The sequence below is a fragment of the Danio rerio genome, chromosome 9 (assembly GCF_052040795.2).
Source record: "Danio rerio strain M-AB ecotype USA chromosome 9, GRCz13ab, whole genome shotgun sequence".
Taxonomy (NCBI): Eukaryota; Metazoa; Chordata; class Actinopteri; order Cypriniformes; family Danionidae; genus Danio; species Danio rerio.
In genome coordinates, this window is record NC_141029.1 from 21,317,909 (window position 1) to 21,341,758 (window position 23,850).

The 23,850-nt window shown below is 35.2% G+C and overlaps 2 protein-coding genes across 5 annotated transcripts in view; one reads left to right on the plus strand and one right to left on the minus strand.

Moving 5' to 3' along the window:
- The window catches only part of pde9aa (phosphodiesterase 9aa), a 54,394-nt gene extending 45,182 nt beyond the window's left edge, over nt 1-9,212 (plus strand). For all 4 annotated transcript variants that reach the window (XM_087267653.1, XM_087267654.1, XM_087267656.1 and 1 more), the window contains 7 exons: nt 1,075-1,231; nt 1,622-1,735; nt 3,377-3,481; nt 4,639-4,767; nt 4,868-4,963; nt 7,625-7,680; nt 9,006-9,212. In XM_087267653.1, the coding sequence (XP_087123779.1) occupies nt 1,075-1,231; nt 1,622-1,735; nt 3,377-3,481; nt 4,639-4,767; nt 4,868-4,963; nt 7,625-7,675 (652 nt within the window). In that variant the 3' untranslated portion in view covers nt 7,676-7,680; nt 9,006-9,212. The remainder of the gene's footprint in view (nt 1-1,074; nt 1,232-1,621; nt 1,736-3,376; nt 3,482-4,638; nt 4,768-4,867; nt 4,964-7,624; nt 7,681-9,005) is intronic.
- wdr4 (WD repeat domain 4) lies at nt 9,150-23,638 on the minus strand. Its single transcript, NM_001126435.3, is given in 11 exon segments — nt 9,150-9,949; nt 11,182-11,254; nt 15,156-15,342; nt 15,907-15,971; nt 18,435-18,530; nt 18,648-18,708; nt 18,788-18,900; nt 20,674-20,830; nt 22,664-22,810; nt 22,915-22,983; nt 23,516-23,638. Coding segments are annotated over 11 exon segments (1,245 nt in total). The 5' UTR covers nt 23,599-23,638; the 3' UTR covers nt 9,150-9,755.
- Between the last annotated feature and the right edge of the window lie 212 nt (nt 23,639-23,850).

Sequence of the window (23,850 nt, forward strand, 5' to 3'; positions counted from 1 at the left end):
AAGAAAATACATATTTGATATTTTTGTAATATTCCACTAAATTATAATAAATATATCTAGTGTCTAGCTTTTTGATAATATTTATAATATTCATATCATTCATGTATTTACTGTACTTTCACTGTATTTATTATTATTAATTTATTTTGCTTATGAGACACATAAATGTACCAATTCCACACTTTTAATAAATTCCCATATAGATCTAAGGAATGAATAAAAGACTACTCTGTTTCTCTGTATTCAATAGATTTAGGCTTAGTCTAAAATGAAAGAAAACAAGACATCTTTGTTATTTTAACCTATTGTCATTTGATGTAGAAAACGCTCTAAATATAAATCTCAACCAATTCCAAAGTGGACATTTTTTTCATATTTAAAGGTGCAGTTCACCCAAAAATGAAAATTCTGTCATTATTTACGTAACCTTTTTTGTTCTGTTGAACAAAAGAAACAATTTTGAAACAATATTGGAAACCGGTAGCCATTGACTTCAATAGTATTTGTTTTTTTTTTCTTTTATGGATGTCAAAGATAACAAATTGCCAACATACTTCAAAATATCACATTTAACAAAAAATAAACTTTTACAAAGGTTTAAAACCGCTTTATGAGGGGTATGTTGGTGTGAACTCTTTGACATTTTAATTTCCTTTGGCTTAGTCCCTTTATTCCTCAGAGGTTGCCACATTGGAATGTACCACCAACTTATCCAGCATGTTTTACACAGTGGATGCTCTTCTATCTGCACCCTAGTACTGGGAAACACCCATACACTCACACTCATACACTATGGCCAATTTAGTTTATTCAATTCACAAATAGTGCAAACAGAAATGCCAACTGGCCCAGCCGGGACTCGATCCTGCAACCTTTTTGCTTTGAGGCAAAAGTGCTAACCACTGAGACACCATGTAGACAATGTAACATATTTATCTTATGTGTATTTATAGCAAGTCAATGATCCATGTCATCCACTGCCACTTGGATACCGAATGCAAATACATTTTGTATTTGCATTAGGTTTCAGCTGTTGAGTGTTTGTAGATCATACACAGTCCCTCCTCTGTCCAGCTATCAGATAAACGCGCGCACAGAGCTGGCTGTGAGGTACAATGACATCTCTCCTCTGGAGAACCATCACTGTGCTGTGGCCTTCCAGATCTTCTCTCAGCCAGACTGCAACATCTTCGCCAGCTTCGATCCAGAAGCCTTCAAACAGATTCGTCAGGTGTGCCCCAAAGTCGCCATTGTAGTACAAAATATGCAAATTCCAGAAATCATTTACTCATCCTCCATTGTTCCAAACACGTTTGTGTCTTTCTTCTGTTGAACACAAAGGAAGATACTCTGAAGAATGTTGTAATAAAAACTTTTCCTAGTATTTTTATTTTTTGAAATTCAAATAAGTTCAATTTTCCACACATACTCTAAGTGATTGACCAATCAGAGCAAAGTAGACTCTAGAAGTACAGGAGTTTAGAGAGACCAGATCGTGAATGAACAGACACTATGATAAATCTTTTTTTGAATATGAGATAGATTTAAAACCCTTATGAATGTTTGGTAGGAGCTCTTAAATGGTGAATAACTGCTGGTTCTGTTATTTCTTCTCTGCCAGGGAACCATTACCTTGATACTGGCAACAGACATGGCCCGACATGGAGAGATCATGGACTCTTTCAAACAGAAAGTGGACAGCTTTGACTACAATAATGAGGAGCATGTTACTTGTGTGAGCTTCTTAACGTATTACAACACCATTATTTACTTTAAAGTGTTTTTACCATGCTGTGATGTTAAATGTGTGACTAATTACAGAATTGCTGATACAGTTCAAGCATTTTCCATTCATTTCGCTTAAACTGGAATAATACAGGCTACAACAAATGTATAATTTACTGTAAACTGAATACATTATCAAACTAAAATAATGCAAAATGCTTAAATGTGATGAGAAACCTTTGTTTCTGTTACTAATTCTTGTTTAAATTAATGTTAAACTGAGTTGGCAGTAACAAAGCTGACATTATCCACCATTTTTTGCTTTAGCTCAAGATGCTAACCTCAAAGCAGAGACCACATGGCATGTCTAAAACTGAATTTGAAGTTCTTTCATCATCATATCATTGATTGTAAAAAGTGAATATGAAGTTTACTGAAATAATTGACAAATTAGTTGACATAATTAATTTACTGTAAGTCATTAGGCATATTTTGAACAAATTAATGAGGGAAGAAAAAAAGACGTGTCCCAATGCCTTCCAGAGTTTCTCATCAGAGGAAGTCACATTTCTTAGAGTGATGCTATTTCACATGATACATTTCTGTCAGTGTTTTAGTCCTTTTTATAACGGATGAAACAGAGTTGACCAGAACATATTGACCAAAACACAATGCAAATTACTACAAGTGAACACAAATACACACAAAAAGATTACACTTAAATTCATTTATTTTTTATGATAATTGAAGCTGAATGTGTGATTGAAGAGTCAGTGACAGTCAAAAATAAGTATAGTGGGAGTCTGTTAATATAAAGACAAAATTCTCCCTAAATACACACTGTAAAAGATGAAATAAAGTCGAGACAACACATATTTTTATGTTTCTTTAACTTATTTTAATAAGTTAATCGGGGTTCAACTTTTATAATTTTTTAAGTAATGCAAAGTTTAACATAATATTTTTAGTCAGTTTGATTGATGTGTATGGATTCTGAACCAATAATCGAGAACAGAAAGCAGTTGAAGGTTGGTGTGTTTAAATCCATTATTTATATGACTGCATTGTGATTAATTTAATTCCATTAAAGTTGTTATCACCATTGATAAAGCGAATGAATCTTAATGCCTTAAAGCAGGCAAAGTTATTTATCAAGTTACTTTGTTAAATATACAGACAGTAGAATTAAACAAACTAACATACTGTAATGTATAGAGAAACTTAGCTGTAGCATGTTCACTGCTGAGCAACAAAGACAGTAAAACTGCCTTTGTTACCATATAAGACTATGAAACCGGTGTGCGGGAGACGCAGAGTAAAAGCCATTCCCCCCGATCAACAGTTATGTTTCCTTCTTATACCCTGAGCAAACATTGTCAAACATGAGTGAAATACCTACCCCTAAAACCAGCCGAATGTGAAAGCAAAGTTGAGGAGAGAAAGTGGGGGAGAAGTAAAAGTAAAAAAAGTGACTAAGGAAGTAAGATTCTTTATAGTACACATACAACTATAATATTTTTAGATAACTTGATATAATTTCGCATTATTAAAATGTTTTTTATAAAAAAAAATAATCTAGTAGGTTTACCTTGGAGATGTGAAATGTACCTGCAGTTCTAGAATCACCCGTGTGTCTCTGTATCTGTGGCAGCTGAAGATGGTGCTGATCAAGTGTTGCGACATATCTAATGAGGTTCGGCCCATGGAGGTGGCAGAGCCCTGGGTCGACTGTCTCCTGGAGGAGTACTTCATGCAGGTGGATGAGTTACTGCAATCAAACATAAGTACATGTTAATGTGTAAAAACAAAAACCACTTTCCTTTCTACTGTATATATAATATTACTGTAGGAGCAATCATTTAAAGCAGGGTTGTCCAAACTCAGTCCTGGAGGGCCGATGTGCAGGAGAGTTTAGCTCCAACCCTAATCAAACACACCTGAACCTGCTAATCAAGCTCTTACTAGATATACTAGAAACCTCCCCAGGTGTGTTTAAGCAAGCTAAACTCAAAATGGCACTAACCTCAGCAGGACACCAGCTATTCAGAACTGAGTTTGGACATCCTTGATTTATATTTATTGTTTGTTTGGTATTAGTAGGCAATCCCGAATCTGCACCCGCAGATTTTCTGCAGATTTCGAGAGGGGTCTGGCTGTAGACCTGGTGCAGTGCAATCTGGGCTGCATCCAATGCTGTTTAATGGGCTCACCTATCCCCACCCCTAACCCTACCCATCACAGTGACGTCACTCGCTCCATTTGCAGTCTCAGCTTGCATCATAAACATCTAGTCAAATATTATGTTCTGTCATCATGACAACGATAAAATAAATCAGTTATTAGTAATGAGTTATTATAACTATCATGTTTAGAAATTGAAGAAAATCTTCTCACCCTTACAGAAATTGGGGTAAAAAATAAACAGGAGGACTAATAATTCTTCAGCTAATAAAACTCTTCAACTATGAGTTTTACTGTAGAATTTTACATTTTTTTACGGCTAAAATGAATATTTTTTCCACACTGTATGGAACATATTGAACTGTCATGCATCATGAATTGACTGATTTAAAGATTGCACAAGAAGGGCGACAACACATGGCTTTAGTGGAAAAGAGGGAGTTTTGAATTTTTATGGTATTTTAAAAGTGCTTGAATGTCAACATAAAACAAAGCATTGCACATTTGAAAGTAAAGTGGTTTAGTGGGCTGGGGAATGGGCTTTGTGTTGAATTTACTACCACCTTTCATTAAAAAAGATTACAAATATGGGAGAAATACATTAAAATTGGCCTACTTAATCAGATGATGGCTGGGTAGAATGGTAATATACAGGAGAATACCTGTAATAGTTATTCTATTATTTCTGTATAGACCAATGCATTTATCAGAGTTGTGTTTCCTGTCCACCAGAGTGACAGAGAAAAGGCAGAAGGTTTACCTGTGGCTCCTTTCATGGACCGAGAGAAAGTGACCAAACCCACGGCTCAGATCGGCTTCATCAAGTTTGTCCTGATCCCCATGTTCGAGACAGTGATGAAGGTCAGACCTGAACGCACAAAACATGAGTCCTTCAGGGAGAAATCAAACACTGGTTTGGGTCAAGCCCAGCAGGCCAAGCTGTTTGTTCTCTGTGTTCCAGTTGTTTCCTCAGATTGAGGAGGTAATGGTGCAGCCTTTGCGAGAGTCCCGGGACAAATACGAGGAGCTCAAACAGATAGACGATGCCATGAACGAGGTCAGCAGACAGCTTTTTGTAACAGTTTGCTTTCTTTGTAACTCACTGGCTATTTCAGGGTACCCCCGGGATCCTCCAAATAGAATTCAAGTCTTTTTAATACCTTTTCAAATGTAATTCAATGCCAACTTCGTACCTAAATATGAGGGGAAAATGTCAAATCTGTATACATTTTGAACCCTAGAAAATAATTATGTACAAGTGGACTACTTGAATTAAAAAAAAATATTTCATTTCAATCATCAGTTATATTTAATACATATGCAACTGTCAAGTCGTCCACCCAGTAGCGAATGAATGTGAAGGTCCAACTGCTTACTTTTCGTCATGCTATTGAGACTCTCATCAAACTTGAACACAAATCCACTGGCCTCATTGGCCTGGTCAGTCAGATCTTCAGTTATAAATGGAGCTAATCTGAATTTAAGAATATATGCAGTTTTGATGCTTCTACACAAGAATAAAGCTGCAACCTCGGAGTAAGGAAACATGGTTTTGAAAACCTTTGTAATGTTCTCATTCGATGTGTAAGAGTGGTGCTCAGAGTTTGTTTTTAGTACCAACACTACCTCTGCCCGCAGAGTTGGTATTAAGCCACAGTAAGATGGGATGTTCCTTGGCTGTGGTGGCAATGCTTCTAATGTAGAAATGTATTCATTACTGATAGCATAGAACTGCACTGTAGGTGGTTGGCGCTAACGAGCAGTACTACACACGGTGTGTTGGGCACCCCTCATATGGGAGTCCAGGGCCATAACACCTATCGTCGCTAGCTTGAAAGATTTCTGGGACCAACAGCAGTAGGCGTCGGGGTCATTTCCTGGCACAGGCTTGACCCAAACGTAATTCGGATTCCTTGGCCACAGCGGATTAAACCGGCAATTTTCATTAATTTTTTCATTCATTTTCTTGTCGGCTTAGTTCCTTTTTTTAATCCGGGATCGCCACAGCAGAATGAACCACCAACTTATCATGAGGTTGCCCTTCCAGCCGCAACCCATCTCTGGGAAATTTAGCAATTTTAGCCAACACAATTTTAGCCGACAAACTAAAGCGACTATCAAAGAGCTTAGAATGACCAAGAGGCGACACTCAATAGAAAGTTCCATTGCTACAGCAGCGTCCAGCAACAGCCCCAGATTCCACCATTTTGGAGTGAAAGCGATCGGCTGTCCATTGGATCTTATTGCTGTTGCGATGGCAAGCAGCTGCTTTGTTTTTTTTCATTCAATCAATTTCTTGTTGACTTAGTCCCTTTATTAATCCTGGGTCGCCACAGCGGAATGAACCACCAACTTATCCAGCTAGTTTTTACGCAGCGTATGCCCTTCCAGCCGCAACCCATCTCTGGGAAACATCCACACACACACTCATCCTCTACAGACAATTTAGCCAACCCAATTCACCTGTACCACATGTCTTTGGACTGTGGGGGAAACCGGAGCACCCGGAGGAAACCCACGCGAAGGCAGGGAGAACATGCAAACTCCACACAGAAACACCAACTGAGCCAAGGTTCGAACCAGCGACCCAGCGACCTTCTTGCTGTGAGGTGACAGCACTACCTACTGCGCCACTGCCTCGCCTGCTTTGTTTTTTTTTTGTTTTGTTTTTTTTATTTAAAAAGCGCAATAAAGCTGAGATACAACCTGGAAGACGACAATACAGCACTTTTAATAGTTTATTTTACAGACTTGTTCTATTGGAGTTTTCCAAAATGGCAGCCACGGTTTCCTAAATTGCACTAGTGTCACCTCTTGGTGATTCTGTTGCTGCGTCCCAAATGGCACACTATACACTACGTACTCATGCACTATGTACTTATGCACTTACACACTCTACAGGATAGTATATGTATGTAGTGTCGTCCCAAATGGCACACTAATGTTTTTTTACGAAGCGAAAATTCAAACCGTTTCCCTGATGATGTTTGACGGTTGCCAAATCAGTGAAATAAACGACTGAATGATCAAATAATACCTGCCGTGAGTATAACCACATTCACCATCGGGAGGCACTATAATCACTCTCGTAGGAGAATTTTGCTTTCACCATCCAAAATAAAGTTATCCAACATGTGCGTCCGATAGCTCCGCCCCTTCCGCTACGTAGGCAAACCTGCGGTCGTTGAGTGCGTGAATTATCCATCATTCCACACTTCATTTTACCAGCTAAATGAGTGCATCATCCGGGTAATTAAAGTGCACTTATTATTTTTAGAGTTTTCAGTGTGAACGTACACTGTTTATACTACAAAATGGCGTAGAATAGTGCATAAATATGCGATTTGGGACGCAGCTTATGCTCTTTGCGACTATCTTGTTCTGTACCTCACTTGCCTAGTAACCATAGTAACGGGTGCGCACATTTTTCTGCTATGATGTGGGGCACGAGGTGCACTCAACGTTACTCTGCATGAATTTTTAATTAGCCTACATTAGTAACAGTTAATGTTGTTGCGGTAACTTAATTCTAAGAAAGACAAAAATAAATGAATAAAATAATACCTTTGTAACAAAATCCAAGACTTTATATACCAAATTCAAGGCTTTTAAGGCCTTAATTTGAGATTAGCAAAATTAAGACCTTTTCAATGCTTTCAAGACCCCGCGGGTACTCTGTATTTACATGTTTTGTATACACGTCTTGTTTTTTTTATAGATGCAGAAAATGAAAACAGAAAATTTAACAATGGGAGGAAAAAAGAAATGAGTAAGGTCAGTACCAAAACATGGTACAGCTTGCTAATTTGAAATTTAAAAATTAAATTTTCTCACGCTCAATCCACTTGTTAAGTGTGACGTCACGCGGAGCGGCTTCCGGGACCAAGCGATTTATTTAACTGAATGGGGAGACTCATGAAATGGTAATAATTAAACGTTTACAAAACCATTGAATACTTTCGAAAATTAATATCCAATTGCCAGAATGTGATTAATTTTTTTTTTACAAATTGTAAAAATTTTGGTATTTGTTATGCAGCAAGCCCAGAGATTGTTGTGTACACTATGACTTTATGTAAAATTTACTTTATTGTGTGATATGACTAAAAGGTGATCATAAACAAATGGTTTCTCAACTTAAATGAATAGTGGCTTGGACTCGGAAACAGTATTACATACAACACCAACACGTCACCACTTAACAAGCAGATTGGTTCTAGAGTTGATTTTTCTCTATGGAACACAAGAGAAGATATTTTGGAAGAGTGCCGCAGGGTTGCCACTCGAAGACATATCAAATCCCCTGCCTAAAAAGCTGAATGTAAAAATAGGCCTCTGTGCTTTAAAATAAAACATTTTATATTAAAATGGATTTAGGTTGAATATCATTGTGCAGGACTTGGTTTAATAGCCATTATTATTTACCTCAGATAAAATTATCGGAGGTACTTACTGTTTACATGGCTAGGAAGTGCTCGCTCTTCCACATCTCGATTGTAGTTTTACAAATATTACATTGTGTTTCTGTCATTTTTTTAACAGCCAGTCTTTGAAGTAGTCGTTTTGAATCCAAACCTACTAAAATGGATATTTTTTTCTGTATATATTAATAAAAGATACAGTCTCATCAATTAATTTGACTTGGGTGACTACCAGTTATTAAGTGTGAAAGGAATAAAATGGAGGTGAAAAACAGACCATATATAACAGAGGTGAAACAATGCGATAGATATGGAATAGAAGTTACATTTTTATAAATGGTATCTATAATTTAAAGGAACTATCAAAAATCCCTTTTATTCCATGACTTGGAAAAATAAATTGTAAAGCTTCCTGACTTTCAATGTCTCAAACAGACCTTTTAAAATTCCTTGATTTTCCAACCCTGATTTTGGAAATTAAAAAAATAAATTGAAATTGAAATGTGTATATATAAATATACTATATGGCAGTCAATGGCTACCAGTTGTCAACATTTTTCTAAAAATCTTCTTTTGTGTTCTACAAAATAAACATTTTGGGTAAACTATATATTTAACTGTAATTGGTTATTTATGTGATCTTCTCTGCATAATATACCTGTTGTTTGTCTGTTTCAGCTGGATTCGCCATCAGAGTAAGTGGGAAATGAGTGTCTCTCCAAAGCATCATTCAGGGAATTGTTGAACCATGTACAGCTCAGCTATGAACCATTTGTGTTGTTTTTATTTGGTTTTGTAAAAGTATAAACATTATACAGGATGTACAGATTTTTAGTCACTTTTATTCAGAAAACAATAAAGTCTAACTTTATGAAAAAACTGAAACCCCAGATCTCTCCAAACACAATCATTATACAGTTTAATGATTATTCCTGTCTCTGGAAGAGTTGAACCGCATAGTTCACTGACTGATGCTGTTAAAGCACCCAAATCATCTTTTGCTCTCAATGATTGGAGCAAGATCTTCTAGAACATGAAAATATTTAATTTATGCAGGACTTTGGATGTCAAAATTTGTTGTTGCTTGATCTCATGTGATTGACACTTTTCAGCCTCCATAAAAGTAAACAAGTCACAAGAGAAGGTCATGTTTTTGATTACAAGAGCGCACAAAATCCTACAAAAATAGTTCTATTAATTAATAACATACCATGTCTATTTTGATGTTTGTAGTGACTAACTGCTCACATTCAGAGCGTGACTAGCGGACTCTAGCGGTTAAAAGACAACATTACAACTTAATGTTCAGGAAACGGAAACCACCATGTCTGGATGTCTTTACTGAACAACAAAATAAAATCAAAGTCAATTAACAAAAAACAACATTAGTATTATAGAAACATGTCAAATTAAAAAGCAGACTTCCTCTCAGCTGGTGCTTTGTGACACAGTGCCGCTCTCGGTTTTACTTTTTTTGTTGGGTTTTGAGCCGTTTGCTGCTGCTGCTGCTCTCTTCTTATTCTCCAGGTTTAGTCTTTCCTGTTTCTTTTGCAAGTATGAAGCCATATTGTCAAAGTTCACTTTATAAAGATGTTTAAACTGACTTTCCAGTCCCACGCAACCTGTAAAGAAAACATTTATTAATATTTTTATTATTGATAAATAACATTAAGTGTTCTTACAAAGGTTTAAAGAAACAAAGTGAATCTGAGATGGGCATTGGTTTTATAAAAGCTTACACTCAACATCTCAAGTAAACAAATTTGATAAGAAACCTGTTGAATTCAATGTCCACTGACACCTGGCAGACAATTAAAGCTGTTTATTCAGCAAAATGTCTTAATTATTTATAAATGTTCCAGTTAAGTGCCCAGAAAAGTGCTAAATAAATGTAAGGATTTATTATTATTATTAAGTTTGCATTAACTTGTCCCATTTTTAGAAACACACAATATTTTAAATTGTTAATATATCAAGCTTAACACTTAATAGATTAGTAAGCAACTTTAGGTATAATTCACCAAAACAACAAATCTAATGTACTTTTTATTTCCTCACACTAAAGTGGTTTTAAAGTTTTATGAATGTCTTTTTTTCTGTTCAACATATTTTGAAGAATGTTGGGGAACAAGCCACAGACATCCATAGTAGGAAGTAGTTTTCCAAAATTCTTCAGTATATCTTCTTTTATGTTAAATAAAAGAAAAACTAAAACTGCTTTGATAAAAGTGGAGAACATGTAAACGATGACCATTTCGATTTTTGGATGAACTATGCATTTAAGTTTACCCGATCATCCGATGTTAAAATTGATCAAATATGACAACACGTTTTGGGCTTTTTAGGTTCTGTGTATGGACTCACCATTCAATTATCACTGAATTATCCAATAGTATCTGGATTCAGCCTTTATGATGCAATGTTGGCACTCAGTGATACAATGTCAGACACAATGCACTCAAATGGAGTGAGAGACATCACTGTAATGTAATGTAATTCTTTTATTTATTGCCATGTCAGCAACCAAGGCTATTTTCATGGCAAGAACATTTCAATAATAAAAAAACAATTAAGAACAACAAACAAATGAACACACAAGTTAAACAAGATTTTTAGTATTAATACATGATAAGAATTCTAAAAAAAAACATTTTCCTTGTGTCACTTTGTTAAAAATGCCCTTAAGAGAGCTCATTTCATTAAAAAAGTCTTCTGGAATCATTAAAAGCAGGACAGTCCAGTAAAATGTATTTTACAGTAAGTGACATCACCGTAAGGGGTAGGGTTTAGGTGAGCCCATTAAAAAGCATTGGATGCAGCTCAGATTGCACTGCACCAGGTCTGCATTTCTTACCTTTAAAGAGATGCCATTGAGTCTGTAATGCATCAGTGACCTTCTTCAGTTCAGGGCTCTCAGAGTCACACAGCTGTAAACACAACCAATAAGAATCATCTGTTAACAATCTTTTATCCCCTCATGGTAATAATAATAATAATAATAATAATAATAATAATGCATTTTATTTAAAGGCCCCCTTCATGACACTTAAGGTCACCGTACAGGACAGCTAGAACAATCAGTTCACATAAAAACACAATAAAAAAAAAATAGCAATAGCAAAAGCAAAACCATACAAACTTTAAAAATGAAGTCAAGTTAAAGTGAATAAGCTGTTCTTAACAGATGTGTTTTAAGATTGGATTTAAATTGTGAAAGAGTCTAAATTACGGAGATCAAGAGGAAGTGAATTCCAAAAGCTGAGGAGCAGAGTGGCTGAAAGATCTGCTCCCCATGGTGACAAGGCGGACAAAGGGAACAGTGAGGTAAATGGAAGAAGAAGACCTGAATGTTCGAGAAGGTGTGGTGATATGAACAAGGTTAGCAAGGTATGGAGGTGCAAGATTTTGGATGGCTTTAAAAATGAGAAGTATTTTATAATTCTGAAAGATAAGAGATATATCCTGAAGATAGGAAGCCAGTGAAACTGTTGTAGAATGGGTGTGATGTGACAGACAGAGGGGGTTTTTGAGATAATAAGGGAATTACAGTAATCTAAACAAGATGAGACTAAACTATGAACAAGAATGGCAGCCGAATGAGTTGTGAGGGAAGGATGTAAACGATTTATATTTCGAAATTGGAAATAAGTGACCGGGTGACATTATTAAAATGTGCAGTGAATAAAAGGGTGCTGTCGAAGATGACCCCCAGACTCTTAACCTGAAGGGAGGGGGTAAATGACAGAATCATCTGTGGCAATAGAAAAACTATGCGATTTATTTAAAGTGGATCATGTACCAATAAGTAAAGCTCAGTTTTATTGTCATTTAATTTCAGGAAATTTGAGGTGAACCAGGATTTGATGTCTGCAAAGCAGTTAGTAAGGGATGAAGGTGGGAGTGGGAGTGGTTGGGTTTGTTAATGGGTAGAGCTAGGTGTTATCTGCGTAGCAATGAAAATGGATTTGGTGGTCTTTTATGATGGTCAAAACCATGTAAATGCAACAAAAACTCAGGTTAACACTAGAATTGACTTTTTCCACACATATTGCAAACTTTTAATTGAAAGTACAACCTATAAATGCTGAAAGCTTTTCTAATATCATTAAAAAGTGTTAGTATAATATGCGTTCCCTGCTAAAAAATCCAGCTTAAACCAGCCTAGGCTGGTTGGCTGGTTTTAGCTGGTTGACCAGGCTGGTTTTAGAGGGGTTTTGGCCACTTCCAGGCTGGTTTCCAGCCATTTCCAGCCTGGTCTAGCTGGTCAGGCTGGAAAATGACCAGATAAATCCAGCTAAAACCAGCTTGACCAGCCTGGTTTAAGCTGGACATAGCTGGTTTTGGCTGGGCTCCCAGCCTGCTAGGCTGGTCAAGCTGGTTTTAGCTGGTCACCTCCCAGCCTGACCAGCTAATACCAGGCTGGAAATGGCTGGAAACCAGCCTGGAAGTGGCCAAAACCCCTCTAGAACCAGCCTGGTTGACCAGCTAAAACCAGCCAACCAGCCTAGGCTGGTTTAAGCTGGATTTTTCAGCAGGGTTCTTTTAATAATTTTCAAGGTTTATGTATCATTTGTTCCATGGTTGACTCTGCTAATAAGCCAACAAGACTTTTAACAATTATTATTTTGTTTCATTTTAACAAATGTCTCATTAAAACATCTAAAAACTAGTAAAACCTGTTCTGAGATGAAGTAAACTACGAAACCTGTTCAGCGATTCAACACTGGGGGGCAATCTGAGTGAACCTGCCAGATTTTATGGTATACACAAATCACACCCAATGGGAGACACGGTTCGGTACGGTTCGGTTTCTGTTTGCTGTGGGGTTAGGGTTGATGTCATGCTAACAGCAATGCTAAGGGACAATTCACTTAATAACAAGAACATCTTAACTTTTTCTTTATTAACTTTGTCATCGCATTTTTAGTACAGTCAGGATACCCGAGTAAACAACTAGAATTAAATAAATACCTCCAATATAGACTAGTCAGAAAAAAAAAACTATTCTCTTTAGTGCAGCCATCTTAACTAAGTAAACTAAAATTAAATAAATAACTGCAGTGTAGACTAGTGAAAGATCTTCTTCAAAAACACCATAATATCCACATTCTCCGATGAGAGGCTTGATCTCTGTGCAGACACAGACACTCATTTTTGATTATATGGTTTCATTTAGATAGATAGGTTTCCGTTTAAATTAATGAAAAATATACATATAATGTGTTTGTAAAGTGTTTTTTCATGACATATTCACCAGTAAAATACATCTGAAACTAATGTTAGGGTTGTAGCCGGCTGTATGTTTGCCTCCCGATCTCTCCCTCTCTCCCGCTCCCTCTATGCCGGTCATTTATGTAGGTCCGCCTTCACGACAGCTGATGCCTGTCATTTCTGTAGGTCTGCCTTTTTGACAGCTGATTGGTCAGGAGACCGATCTATCATCATTTGGCGACGCAGCGCGGGAATGTAAAAAGCATGTCAGGAAGAGCGGGAGAGAGAGCGCTTTTTCCTTTGATCTCGTTTTTCGTGTATTTTTCTGACATGACTATGATTTTCGTTGTTTTTGCTTAACTTTCGTTTGGGTAAAATTATTTTGCATTACTTTTGCCCACTTTAAGAAATTTTGTGAGGTTTGTACATTTTTATTTCTATTGATTTGTATATTATTTTTTAGCTCAGACAATATAGCTTTATCTCCTCAAGTTCAGTCTTAGTGTAAGGTGGATAGGGAAAATGTCATACGATTTCTATTTTGCAAACACGTAGAAAATGTATTGTTAAAGACATCAGGTAAGAGGTGAAGGTCATCTTTGTTTATTTTATTCAGTATAGGGAAGAATGCGGCGCTCGGCGCTGAAGACCTTTTTTTTCTTTTCATCAGTTTTAGCGAGGTAAGAGGGGTTATTCATGAGTTAGAATTGTTTTATTATATTTATTTCTTTTGTTTGTCTTCCCTATCACCCCCTTGCTCGAGTTTAACAAATTTTTGTTTGATACTTTTGTTTGAATTTGTTACTTTATTATATTATTTTTATTAGTGTAAATATTTCTCTTTTTTTGTATATTTGGGCATTATTCTGGTTTTACTTTTGTACATTAAATCACTTTTGTTGGCAGTTCTGTTGCTTACACCCTCACATTGTGAAATTACCACACTTTTTAAATGTTTTTCCTTACAAGTAAGGCTTCGTCTACGACACGTATTCTATTCCTGTACTCAACTGGAAAACCAAAATGTTTCCACACAGATGACTTAAATGTGTCTGGGGGATCTGCAATCTCAGTACTATGTGAAGCAGCCATCCTGCGTCCAGTAGTAACGAGTGTGATGCTTACTCAAGTCACATGACATGACATGCACTAAAATACTAACTTTAGAATATAATATTTAAAACAAATCCTCATCATTACTAAAACAATTTAATCAAATATGATAATAAAGATGTGTTTAAATTGGTCCAATTAGTTAGAGACAAGTGACGTCAACCTCAACAATGGGCAGCAGGGGGCGTGAGAGTACTGCGGTACGCCACGAGTGTTTCGCGATACGTATCGTGGTTGGTGTATCGCGATACGTATCGCGATATTTCGGTTCGGTTTTAATATCGTTAAACCCCTAGGAGACACATTACATTTTCTAAACATTTCAAAACATTCATGATGCATAAATCTCATTTTACTGAAATCACGACACCTAGCCATTTTGATACATGCTCTGAAATCCCTGATAAACTACCTAGATGTATATTATCCTTTACATAAACAAGCCAATCTATATAGCAACATTCAACATAACCAATGAGCATGGAAAGCGGAGCATGAGTTTACCCTCCAGTGCTGCTCAGAGTGTCGATACAGGAGCACCTTCATGTCTTCACTCTCCAGCAAAACCCACAGCTGGTTTTCTGAGTCAAAGGTCACGTCCCATGGCGAGAGAGGAAGAGTCAGCGTGTCTGCAGGTTTCAGGAGGCCCTCTGTCCCACAATCCACCGTGAACAGCTGAACTGAGGGGAATCTAAACACATGCAGATGATGTTACTCCTGCAGATGCGTAATCTTTCTTAAAGGAACACTACACTATTTTTTAAAAATATTTTGAATCCATTCAGCCGATCTCCATGTCTGGCAGGAGCACTTTTAGCTTAGCTTAGCTTAGCATAAATCTTTGGATTGGATAAGACCATTAGCATCTTGCTTATTAAAACAAAAAGTTTTGATAATGTTCCTATTTAAAGCTGGACTCTTCTGCAGTTACATCATGTACATACGAATAATTAAAATTAGATTGTTTCCTAGGTCAAAATGACTAGGATCTATAGGCTACTATTGCTAATGGCTCAATCTGGTTCAATGATTTATGCTAAGCTAAACTAAAAGTGCTCCTGTCACAGCCAGAGATTGGCTGAATGGATATAAAAAAATAAAAATCAATGATTATTTAACTTTAGGAAAGGTGTAAAATTTCCCAAAACAGTGGCGTGTTCCTTCAAGACCTGTTTGATTCTGTTTTAACAAAGATGTCTAGCTGAATAAAATTAGGAGGATGATCAACAGAAAAATGTGATGAAATGAAACGCACCCCTCACACTGAACAGCGACATGTTGTCCATCTGGTGAACTGATGATCCGGCTGACCGCAAACCTCTGCAGAAAAACAGAGGCATGGTTACAGTATCCAATATAAAATCTAGAGGTCAAAGAGCAGATGTCCTATTGTGCTGTTTTCATCTAATAATTTTACAAAAATGATTTTAAAAACAGAGCACATATTAAATGCAAATGTCCACTACTATTGTGAAGTTTAGATGGCTGAAATAATGTTCATCATTCAGTATTACAGATTTATTTGCAGACAAATAGATAAAAAAGGTGTTTTGAAGGATCAAAGTGGCCAATTGCAAACATTAAAAATGATAATTTATTAGGATTTTGGTGCTGTGATGTGTGTGATTCTATCAAATGATTCTTGTTATATTATAGATTTTATATTTACACTGAATGACAGATAATGTGTGTCTTCTGTAAATCACAGTGAAAAGCAACAAACAATAAATGCATTTTTGCTTATGAATAAAATAAATTGAAACAGGACACATTCTAAGGTAAAAAAAAAAAGTCAATAAATAAAAAAATAATAATTTTTTTCATTTACAACCCTGGATTTAAATGGACAAACGCTTTATTGCTGTCATTTATGCCTACATACAAGTTAAAATATTTTCCAAGTATTTCTCCTGTTGGATGAAGCTGCTTGCCTAACAAAAGCTTGATAGACATGCTAAATTTTTAATACACATAAAATGTAATGCATACACAAATACAATAAAATAGATAAAAATGTTTTTTATACATGTATCAAATATACTTCATTAACAACAAATATCACTATATCTTAAACCTTTACATTGTTAAAGTGTATATTTATGTTGTTAAAATAACATTAAACTTCAATATAAATGATGCTATAATGTTTGTAAATGACAAATTAAACATTTACAGCATTTTCACTGTCATAAATGTTTTTTATTCTAATTATGCGCTGCAAGTGCTCATCTTTACAGTCTAAACACCCTTATTTAAAATAAGTCTTGCAGTCATTTACAACTTGTACACCAGTTATTTTGACACTATTATTTAAAATAAAAGGCAAAACTTTTATATTTATATAAATATATTAGGCTGCAACAAATTGATTAAAATTGATTAGTAAAAGCATTGGCAAAGAACAATTGATTCGCCATGTCATGAAACACGGAGACATTTCTTTGTTCCTCGCTCAACTAAAGGACTTTGTGATTGTTAATGAGCGTCAAAAGTGGTTGATCTGTTCTGCAAAATATCCCACTGCGTGTCACCGCATCACTAAGGACTAAATCGATATAATGAGAAAAATCTCATTTGTGCTGAGAGAGAGCGCTTACTGAACAGCGCAGCATCGATGACCTAAGCGTGCCCAGGCCCGATTGTAATGTGAGTGCGGGTCGTCGGGGGAGACGGGAGGTGAGACAAGCGTGTTTTGGCCCGGTTCGAGGCAACTGTAAATAGGGTGGGTATGCCCTTAATCTTAATATTGTCTTAATTAGATTAAGGCAAATAATTTGATTACTGATGTCCATGTAAACATAGTCACTGTATGCATATTTATAACAAAACGGAGCCTGTAACACTACTTTTTCATGTTCATTGAAAATACGAAACTCTCTTTTGCTGAATATCAGTTTTAATAATCAATAATGGCCCTTATAAAAGTATAACGTACAATAATTTTGTACATTATAGGAAGCCAAGCAATCAGTCAATACACAGAATGTACGTGGTTACATTCATTATTAACTTATCTTTGCGCTCAGCCAAAACACGAGACCTGAGAACAAGTAATAGATTCAAAAGAGCAAAGTCGGGGAATGAAAGATGAATTAAATATCACGTTTAACAAATATAGTGAGATTAGATCCAGCGGTAGATTTTTGATGAACAGTCCGACAAGCACAGCTCTCATCTGGGTAGATATGCTGCAGGGCATGCTAGAGTGTGTGTCTGTGTGTGGTCACGTGATGTGCGATTTCATTGGTGTGGTGTGGATGGAGAGCTGTTCAGAAACGCTGGGTGAAACGCTATTGTGGACGAGGATTGTTTTCATTCTTAAACCCCGTTTTAAAACTAAAATGTACTAGTGTAAACAGGGACTATACCTCATTAAGATTTTGTTTCTTACCCCATTGGCAAATATTTTTGTTTGTTTTAAGCAAACAATCACTTAATTAAGGTGTTTTTCATGCGTCTAGACATTTCATACGTCTAGTATGTATCTTGATTCAATATATATATATATATATATATATATATATATATATATATATTTATTTATTTATTTTTTTTTTTTTTTTTTATATATTTGACTTGAGAACAGGACAAAACTACGTTTTTATTTTTACTATTATAACAGCTCAGGGATGTTCAAAACCAACATGTTTGTGCAATTTCTAAAGAGTTTAGTTTTATTTTTGAATTAGGGGTTAGAAATGAATATATACACACAAACAAATTGCAGGATTGTGATAAACATTGTATTTTATGTGTGCTTGTTGCAAACAAAATATACAGCACCTTTTCTGTGTTTTCTGAGTCAAGCCCGAATTTCCTCATGTCCACACTGTGTAATCGGCGACCAGTCTCGTAATGCCAGACATTCACTGTGCCATCCTGACAACATAACAAAGTCAGTTCTGCTATAATATGATACAATTATATCATCCATAAGAGCCCTACATAAGATTACAGTAAAACAATACTGTAAAGGTAAAGTGGAAAAGCACCTACTCCTGAACCTGAGAGAAGCCAGTCAGGATGCCCTGCAGGCACAAGCAATGAACTGACAAATCTGCATGGAAAAAAACAAACATTTTCAAACCACATTTATGGTGTGACATCATCACTGTCCTTCTACGATCCACACTTACTCTGTGTGGCCCAGACAGAAAGCCTGAATGTTGTAGGGTGAACGCCGAAAACTCACTCTGATCTTCTCGTCTCGGTCAGCCGTTATGATATATTTATCATCTGGGGAAAGAGCCTAAATAAAAAAATGAATTCAAAAAAGGGAAAAGAAATTGAATATTACACTCAAATGTCTCATAACAAATAATTGATGAGGTGCTGATGAATTATAAGAAAATACTGCACCTTATGTGTGCCTTATTTACTAATAATTCGACTGACCACAGTTAAATATTCCGCTTAAACAACAGTTACCAAAACTAAAAGATCCTGTTCAGATATTGTTCAAGACATCTATCAGACTTTTGTCCTCAAACTGCTGCTGTGTGTTGTACAAACTTCTCATCCGAAGTTTGTGTTCATCTCATCCGAATAGTCCAGTGTTAATATTTTTGCTGTGTTGTAACTGAAATCATTCAGTGTAGTGATATGGAACTGTAATGCCATCAAAACCTGGCTTGAACTACTTTAGCTGTGAGTTTAAATGAAAATAACAGCACACCTTGGACTGTTCATCAGCCGCTCAGAATCAAGAATTAAACAGCCCACTAGAAATGAAGTTTTAAGTATTAAGGTTTCTGAAATCACATGCCCTGCTACAATATAGTATGAGAAAAACAGAATGTGAGCAGAGTGATATGTCCGAATTTATAGAATTAGAAAAATAAGTCAAGTAGAATCTGAATTGCCTTCTACTTCTGGCAATATTATAGATAGCGGATTCAGTGGACTGATGTTATGTATGAAACTGAAGCTTCACAACAACAAGTATCGGGGTGTGTACTGGTTTCCCAGAGTCACATGATCAACGGCTAATTTGATTATCGCTTTTTGTCAAATAACGTGCATTTTAATTTGTATAAAGTAGTAGTTCTTTATGCGGTTTACCACAAAATAAGTATTTTTGAAGAAAATGAGAATCCTGTAACCATTGACTTCCATAATATTCGTTTTTGCTAGTATGGAAGTCAATGGTTACTGGCATTCAGGTTTTATCAAAATATGTAATTTTGTGTTAAAAAAAAAAAAAAAAAAAAAAAAAAGAGTAAAGAAAATTATAGGGGTTTGAAACCAATTTAAGGAGAGTAAAAAGTATGTTTTGGGCTAACTATCCTTTGTACACAAACGTTTAGATTATTTTTTAAGTAAGCACTAGATGGCACTGCTCTCAAAGAGAAAGCCTCAGTGCTCTACTTGGCTGCATTTCCCCATGCCTAATAGACAATACTACTATAATATCCCATTAGGCCACGTAAGACTATTTATTAACAGGATTGAAGCAGAACAACTGACGTAGGTAGGTCATACGTTAGCATTAATGTCAAATGGTCAATTTAATAAGATGGACAGTAGCTCGGACAATCGGCTTTGAATAGAGAAGTAGAAATCTCTCAGATTAACTTAAAAATGCCATCAGTTGTGTTCCAGAGATGAACAAACTGTTTATGGGTTTGAAGCAACATGATTAAATGGTGACAAAGATTTCATTTTGGGGTAAATGATAAAAATAGAAATGATTAAATGAAAACTTTATGGTACTTAATTTAATTTAACCATTTAATATTTTCTTTTATGTAGTAATGCACCTTTTTTTTAAAGCTAAAAATCATATTTATTATTTATTTAGCAAAAATGTGCGAATAAAACTGAATTCTTCATGTTTTTGCTTGAGTTCAATACTAGCTCTAGATAAATTCAAATAAACAAATAATTTAAAGCTATAAAAATAAATTAGATAACATCTCACTTTTTGTCTTTCAATATTTGCTGCACTAAAATGCCATTTAAATAATCTAAATAAATATTTTAATCTTGTTTTAATCTTTACTTTGTACTAATGCAAACATACCACATCAAGTAACATAGATAGATGTCCCAGCTTCAGCTCTCCTGCTTTATGTGGCTCCAGAATGGAGAATGAATACACATCTCCAGACTTATCTGCCACATAGAGTTCGTCCTCAGCTTGAGTAAATGCAAGAGAAGTGCACCGCCGCACAACCCACCTGCAATAGGACAATCATACGCTTATTCAGAGAAACTAGCATTACAGGATCGCTCATCATTTAATAATGTAGTGGGGTAAAGATGGTTTTCTATTCACACATTCAGACTTTCAACTTCTTAATATTTTTTTTAGAAATGTATTCTTTGAAAATTGTAATGAGAAAAATCATATTATCAGCCAAAGACTATAAAACTACAACATTGTTCACAGTCAATTATTTATTGCTAATGTTGTTTTGAAGTCATACTTGCATGTGATTTTAGACCACATATTTAAAGTAGCATGCTAAATAATATAGAGACCATGTCACAAGTTGTCACTTTGTTAATTAAAAAAAAAAACTAGCATTTTAGCCAACTACTGCTGTAACGGTGCATATCACTCGCATTATCGTTCAAATTAGATTTTATAAAATTGATCACTATATTTTTAACTTAATTATACTTCAAGAGTTTATATGTTGGGATTAGATTTGAGCAAGAGCAATCATTTCAGAAACATGAGAATTGAGGAATTTAACCATGATAAAAGTTTATCATTTTCATCCTTTTTAAAACCTGTGACCTTGCATTCAGGCAAAAGAAATCATACATTTTGTAAGTTTAACAATGTTGTATTTTATTAACTATTTACAATGAAGATTATACAGTGTTTTTGCATATGGTTATTCAATTTCTGAATACTGTTTGGCCCAACAGAAAACCAAAAAGCACTGTCTTTGTTTCTCTTTATATTAATGTATTTATCTATGCTTTAGAATTGTTTATTATATTTTACTAACGATTCACACCCAAAAACCCTCAATCTGTCTAAATTAATGTTTTTTTCCCCCCTAAATAGAGCTATTCAAGCTATCTGGTGAAATTACTATTATATATTATACTAATATATATTGCAGAAAAACAAAATATCGTAATGTCAGATTTTTTCAATATCATGCTGCCCTAATAAGCGTGTTTATCAATGGTTAATACACTCAGTTACAGATGCAAATATAATTGTAAAAGTATAATCAATAATATACACATGCTGATATATTTGAATTTATTGAATTTACAGACAATATTAAAATATAATTGTAATATGGTCATTAGAGTAAATCTTTTTGTATAGGCCTTTTTAAATAAGCATTACTTTTTTTCCTTTTATTAAATGCAAAGTCTGAATGTGTAAATATAAAACATACTTCACCTCAATCATTAATGTTACTACAAAACTTATCCGTCTTTCGCTCTGTTTGTAAATAATGTTCAGTTTCTTGCACATTTTGCTTCACAAGACCTCAAAGTATCATCAGAATCCACTGTATTAATTGTGTTTTGCCTGCATAGGTTATCTGTTGACTTGCAGTTTACAAATCAACAAGGATCACAGATTCAGCTTAAAATCTTCTTTAAAGGGCAGTACACTCAAATCTGAATATTCTGTCTTCGTTAAGATTTTGTTTCAAAGCTTTCTGAGCTTCTTTCATGTGTTGAACACAAAAGAAGATATTCTAAAGAATGCTGAAAACCTGTAACCACTGACTTCAATATTTTTTATTTTCGTACTATAGAAGCCAATGGTTACAAGTTTTCAGTTTTCTGCAAAACATCTTTTTTTTTGTGTTCAACAGAAGAAGAAAAACTGACAAAGGTTTAGAACCACTTGTGGGTGAGTAAAAAGTAAGTAAATTTTTATTTATGGGTGAACTATGCTTTTAATGCTTTACTAATGAAGAAAAAAAATCCTCCCCATTTTGGATAAAGAGAGTGTGAAATGTACAGTATATTAGCATTTTTGAGTAACTATCCCCCTTTAAATACCCTCTGGATTAAATGTGTGCTGTTACCGTGTACTGATGCACTTCCATGATGGTTCAGTGCAGAAGAGAACAAGTCGTTTGTGATCATCCGTAAGCGCTACATGCTTTCCAGATGCTGAGATGGCAAACGCAAGGATACTGTCACTGTCCTTCTCTTCTGATCCCTCCCCAGCACTGCAAAGCACAAATATGCATGAATAAGACACTTTTCCCATTATCTCATTTTCTATTAATGATTGAATAATCAGAATACAACAACTAAAAAAAATATTAGTTACCTTTTGTTATCAACATCAGCTTCTTTAGGTTTTTTCTCAGCTTTGGAACAGTCAAACACAAAAGGCTCTCTATCCAAAATAGTAAAACAATAATAGTTTTACTTACAAAAAAAAATACACAAAAGTACAAGTGTCAAGTATACAGTACATAGAAAGACAAAGTATAACCAGGTGTCACTGCTCTTAAGATTAGTAAGACATTTAATAACATAATCATTTGATAAGAATGGACAACAGAAAACGAACAAAACTATACAAATAAGCTCAGCTCCAGTGGACCAAGGACAGTTAAATTAAGAGGACTGAAGATAAATAGAATTAAACATCAATATTACCAAAAACAGAGCAACATTTAGAAACTAAAATGACTATTCGTGTAGAAATCAAATGAAAAATGAATTGTGTAATGATATGTGTACAACCCCATAAATATGGCATCCAAAACCCCAAAATTCATTAGGTAAACAAGCAATAGCACATGTCAGGGGAAGTTACAAATGTGAATGCAGAAATTCTGCTGACACGTCACATTCTCTACCATACATCAAAAATATATACGTAAAATAAATAAACAATATTCAGCATAAAATACAGCACTCACCTAGACTGCTTAAGGTTTACAGCAACTAAAGTAGTAGAACAACTTGTAACAAACCAGTCAGCTTTTGAACACACTATAGCCATGTTGAGTGTTGTTCACGTGCGAACTGACAGTCGCACATTTAACACGTCATTAACGTAAAACCACTGGAATCTGGCATGGTGAACCCGCCATTATGAGTGTACCGGAAAAAAACCTTTTAAAGTCATTTTTATTAATCCTTATAGTTAAGTATTGTTATGAATTATTAGCATATTGTTTCGCTTGACACATTCCATCGTTAGACTGGATGAAACAACACCAAATTCTGAATGAACATGATTAGAGTCATTTGA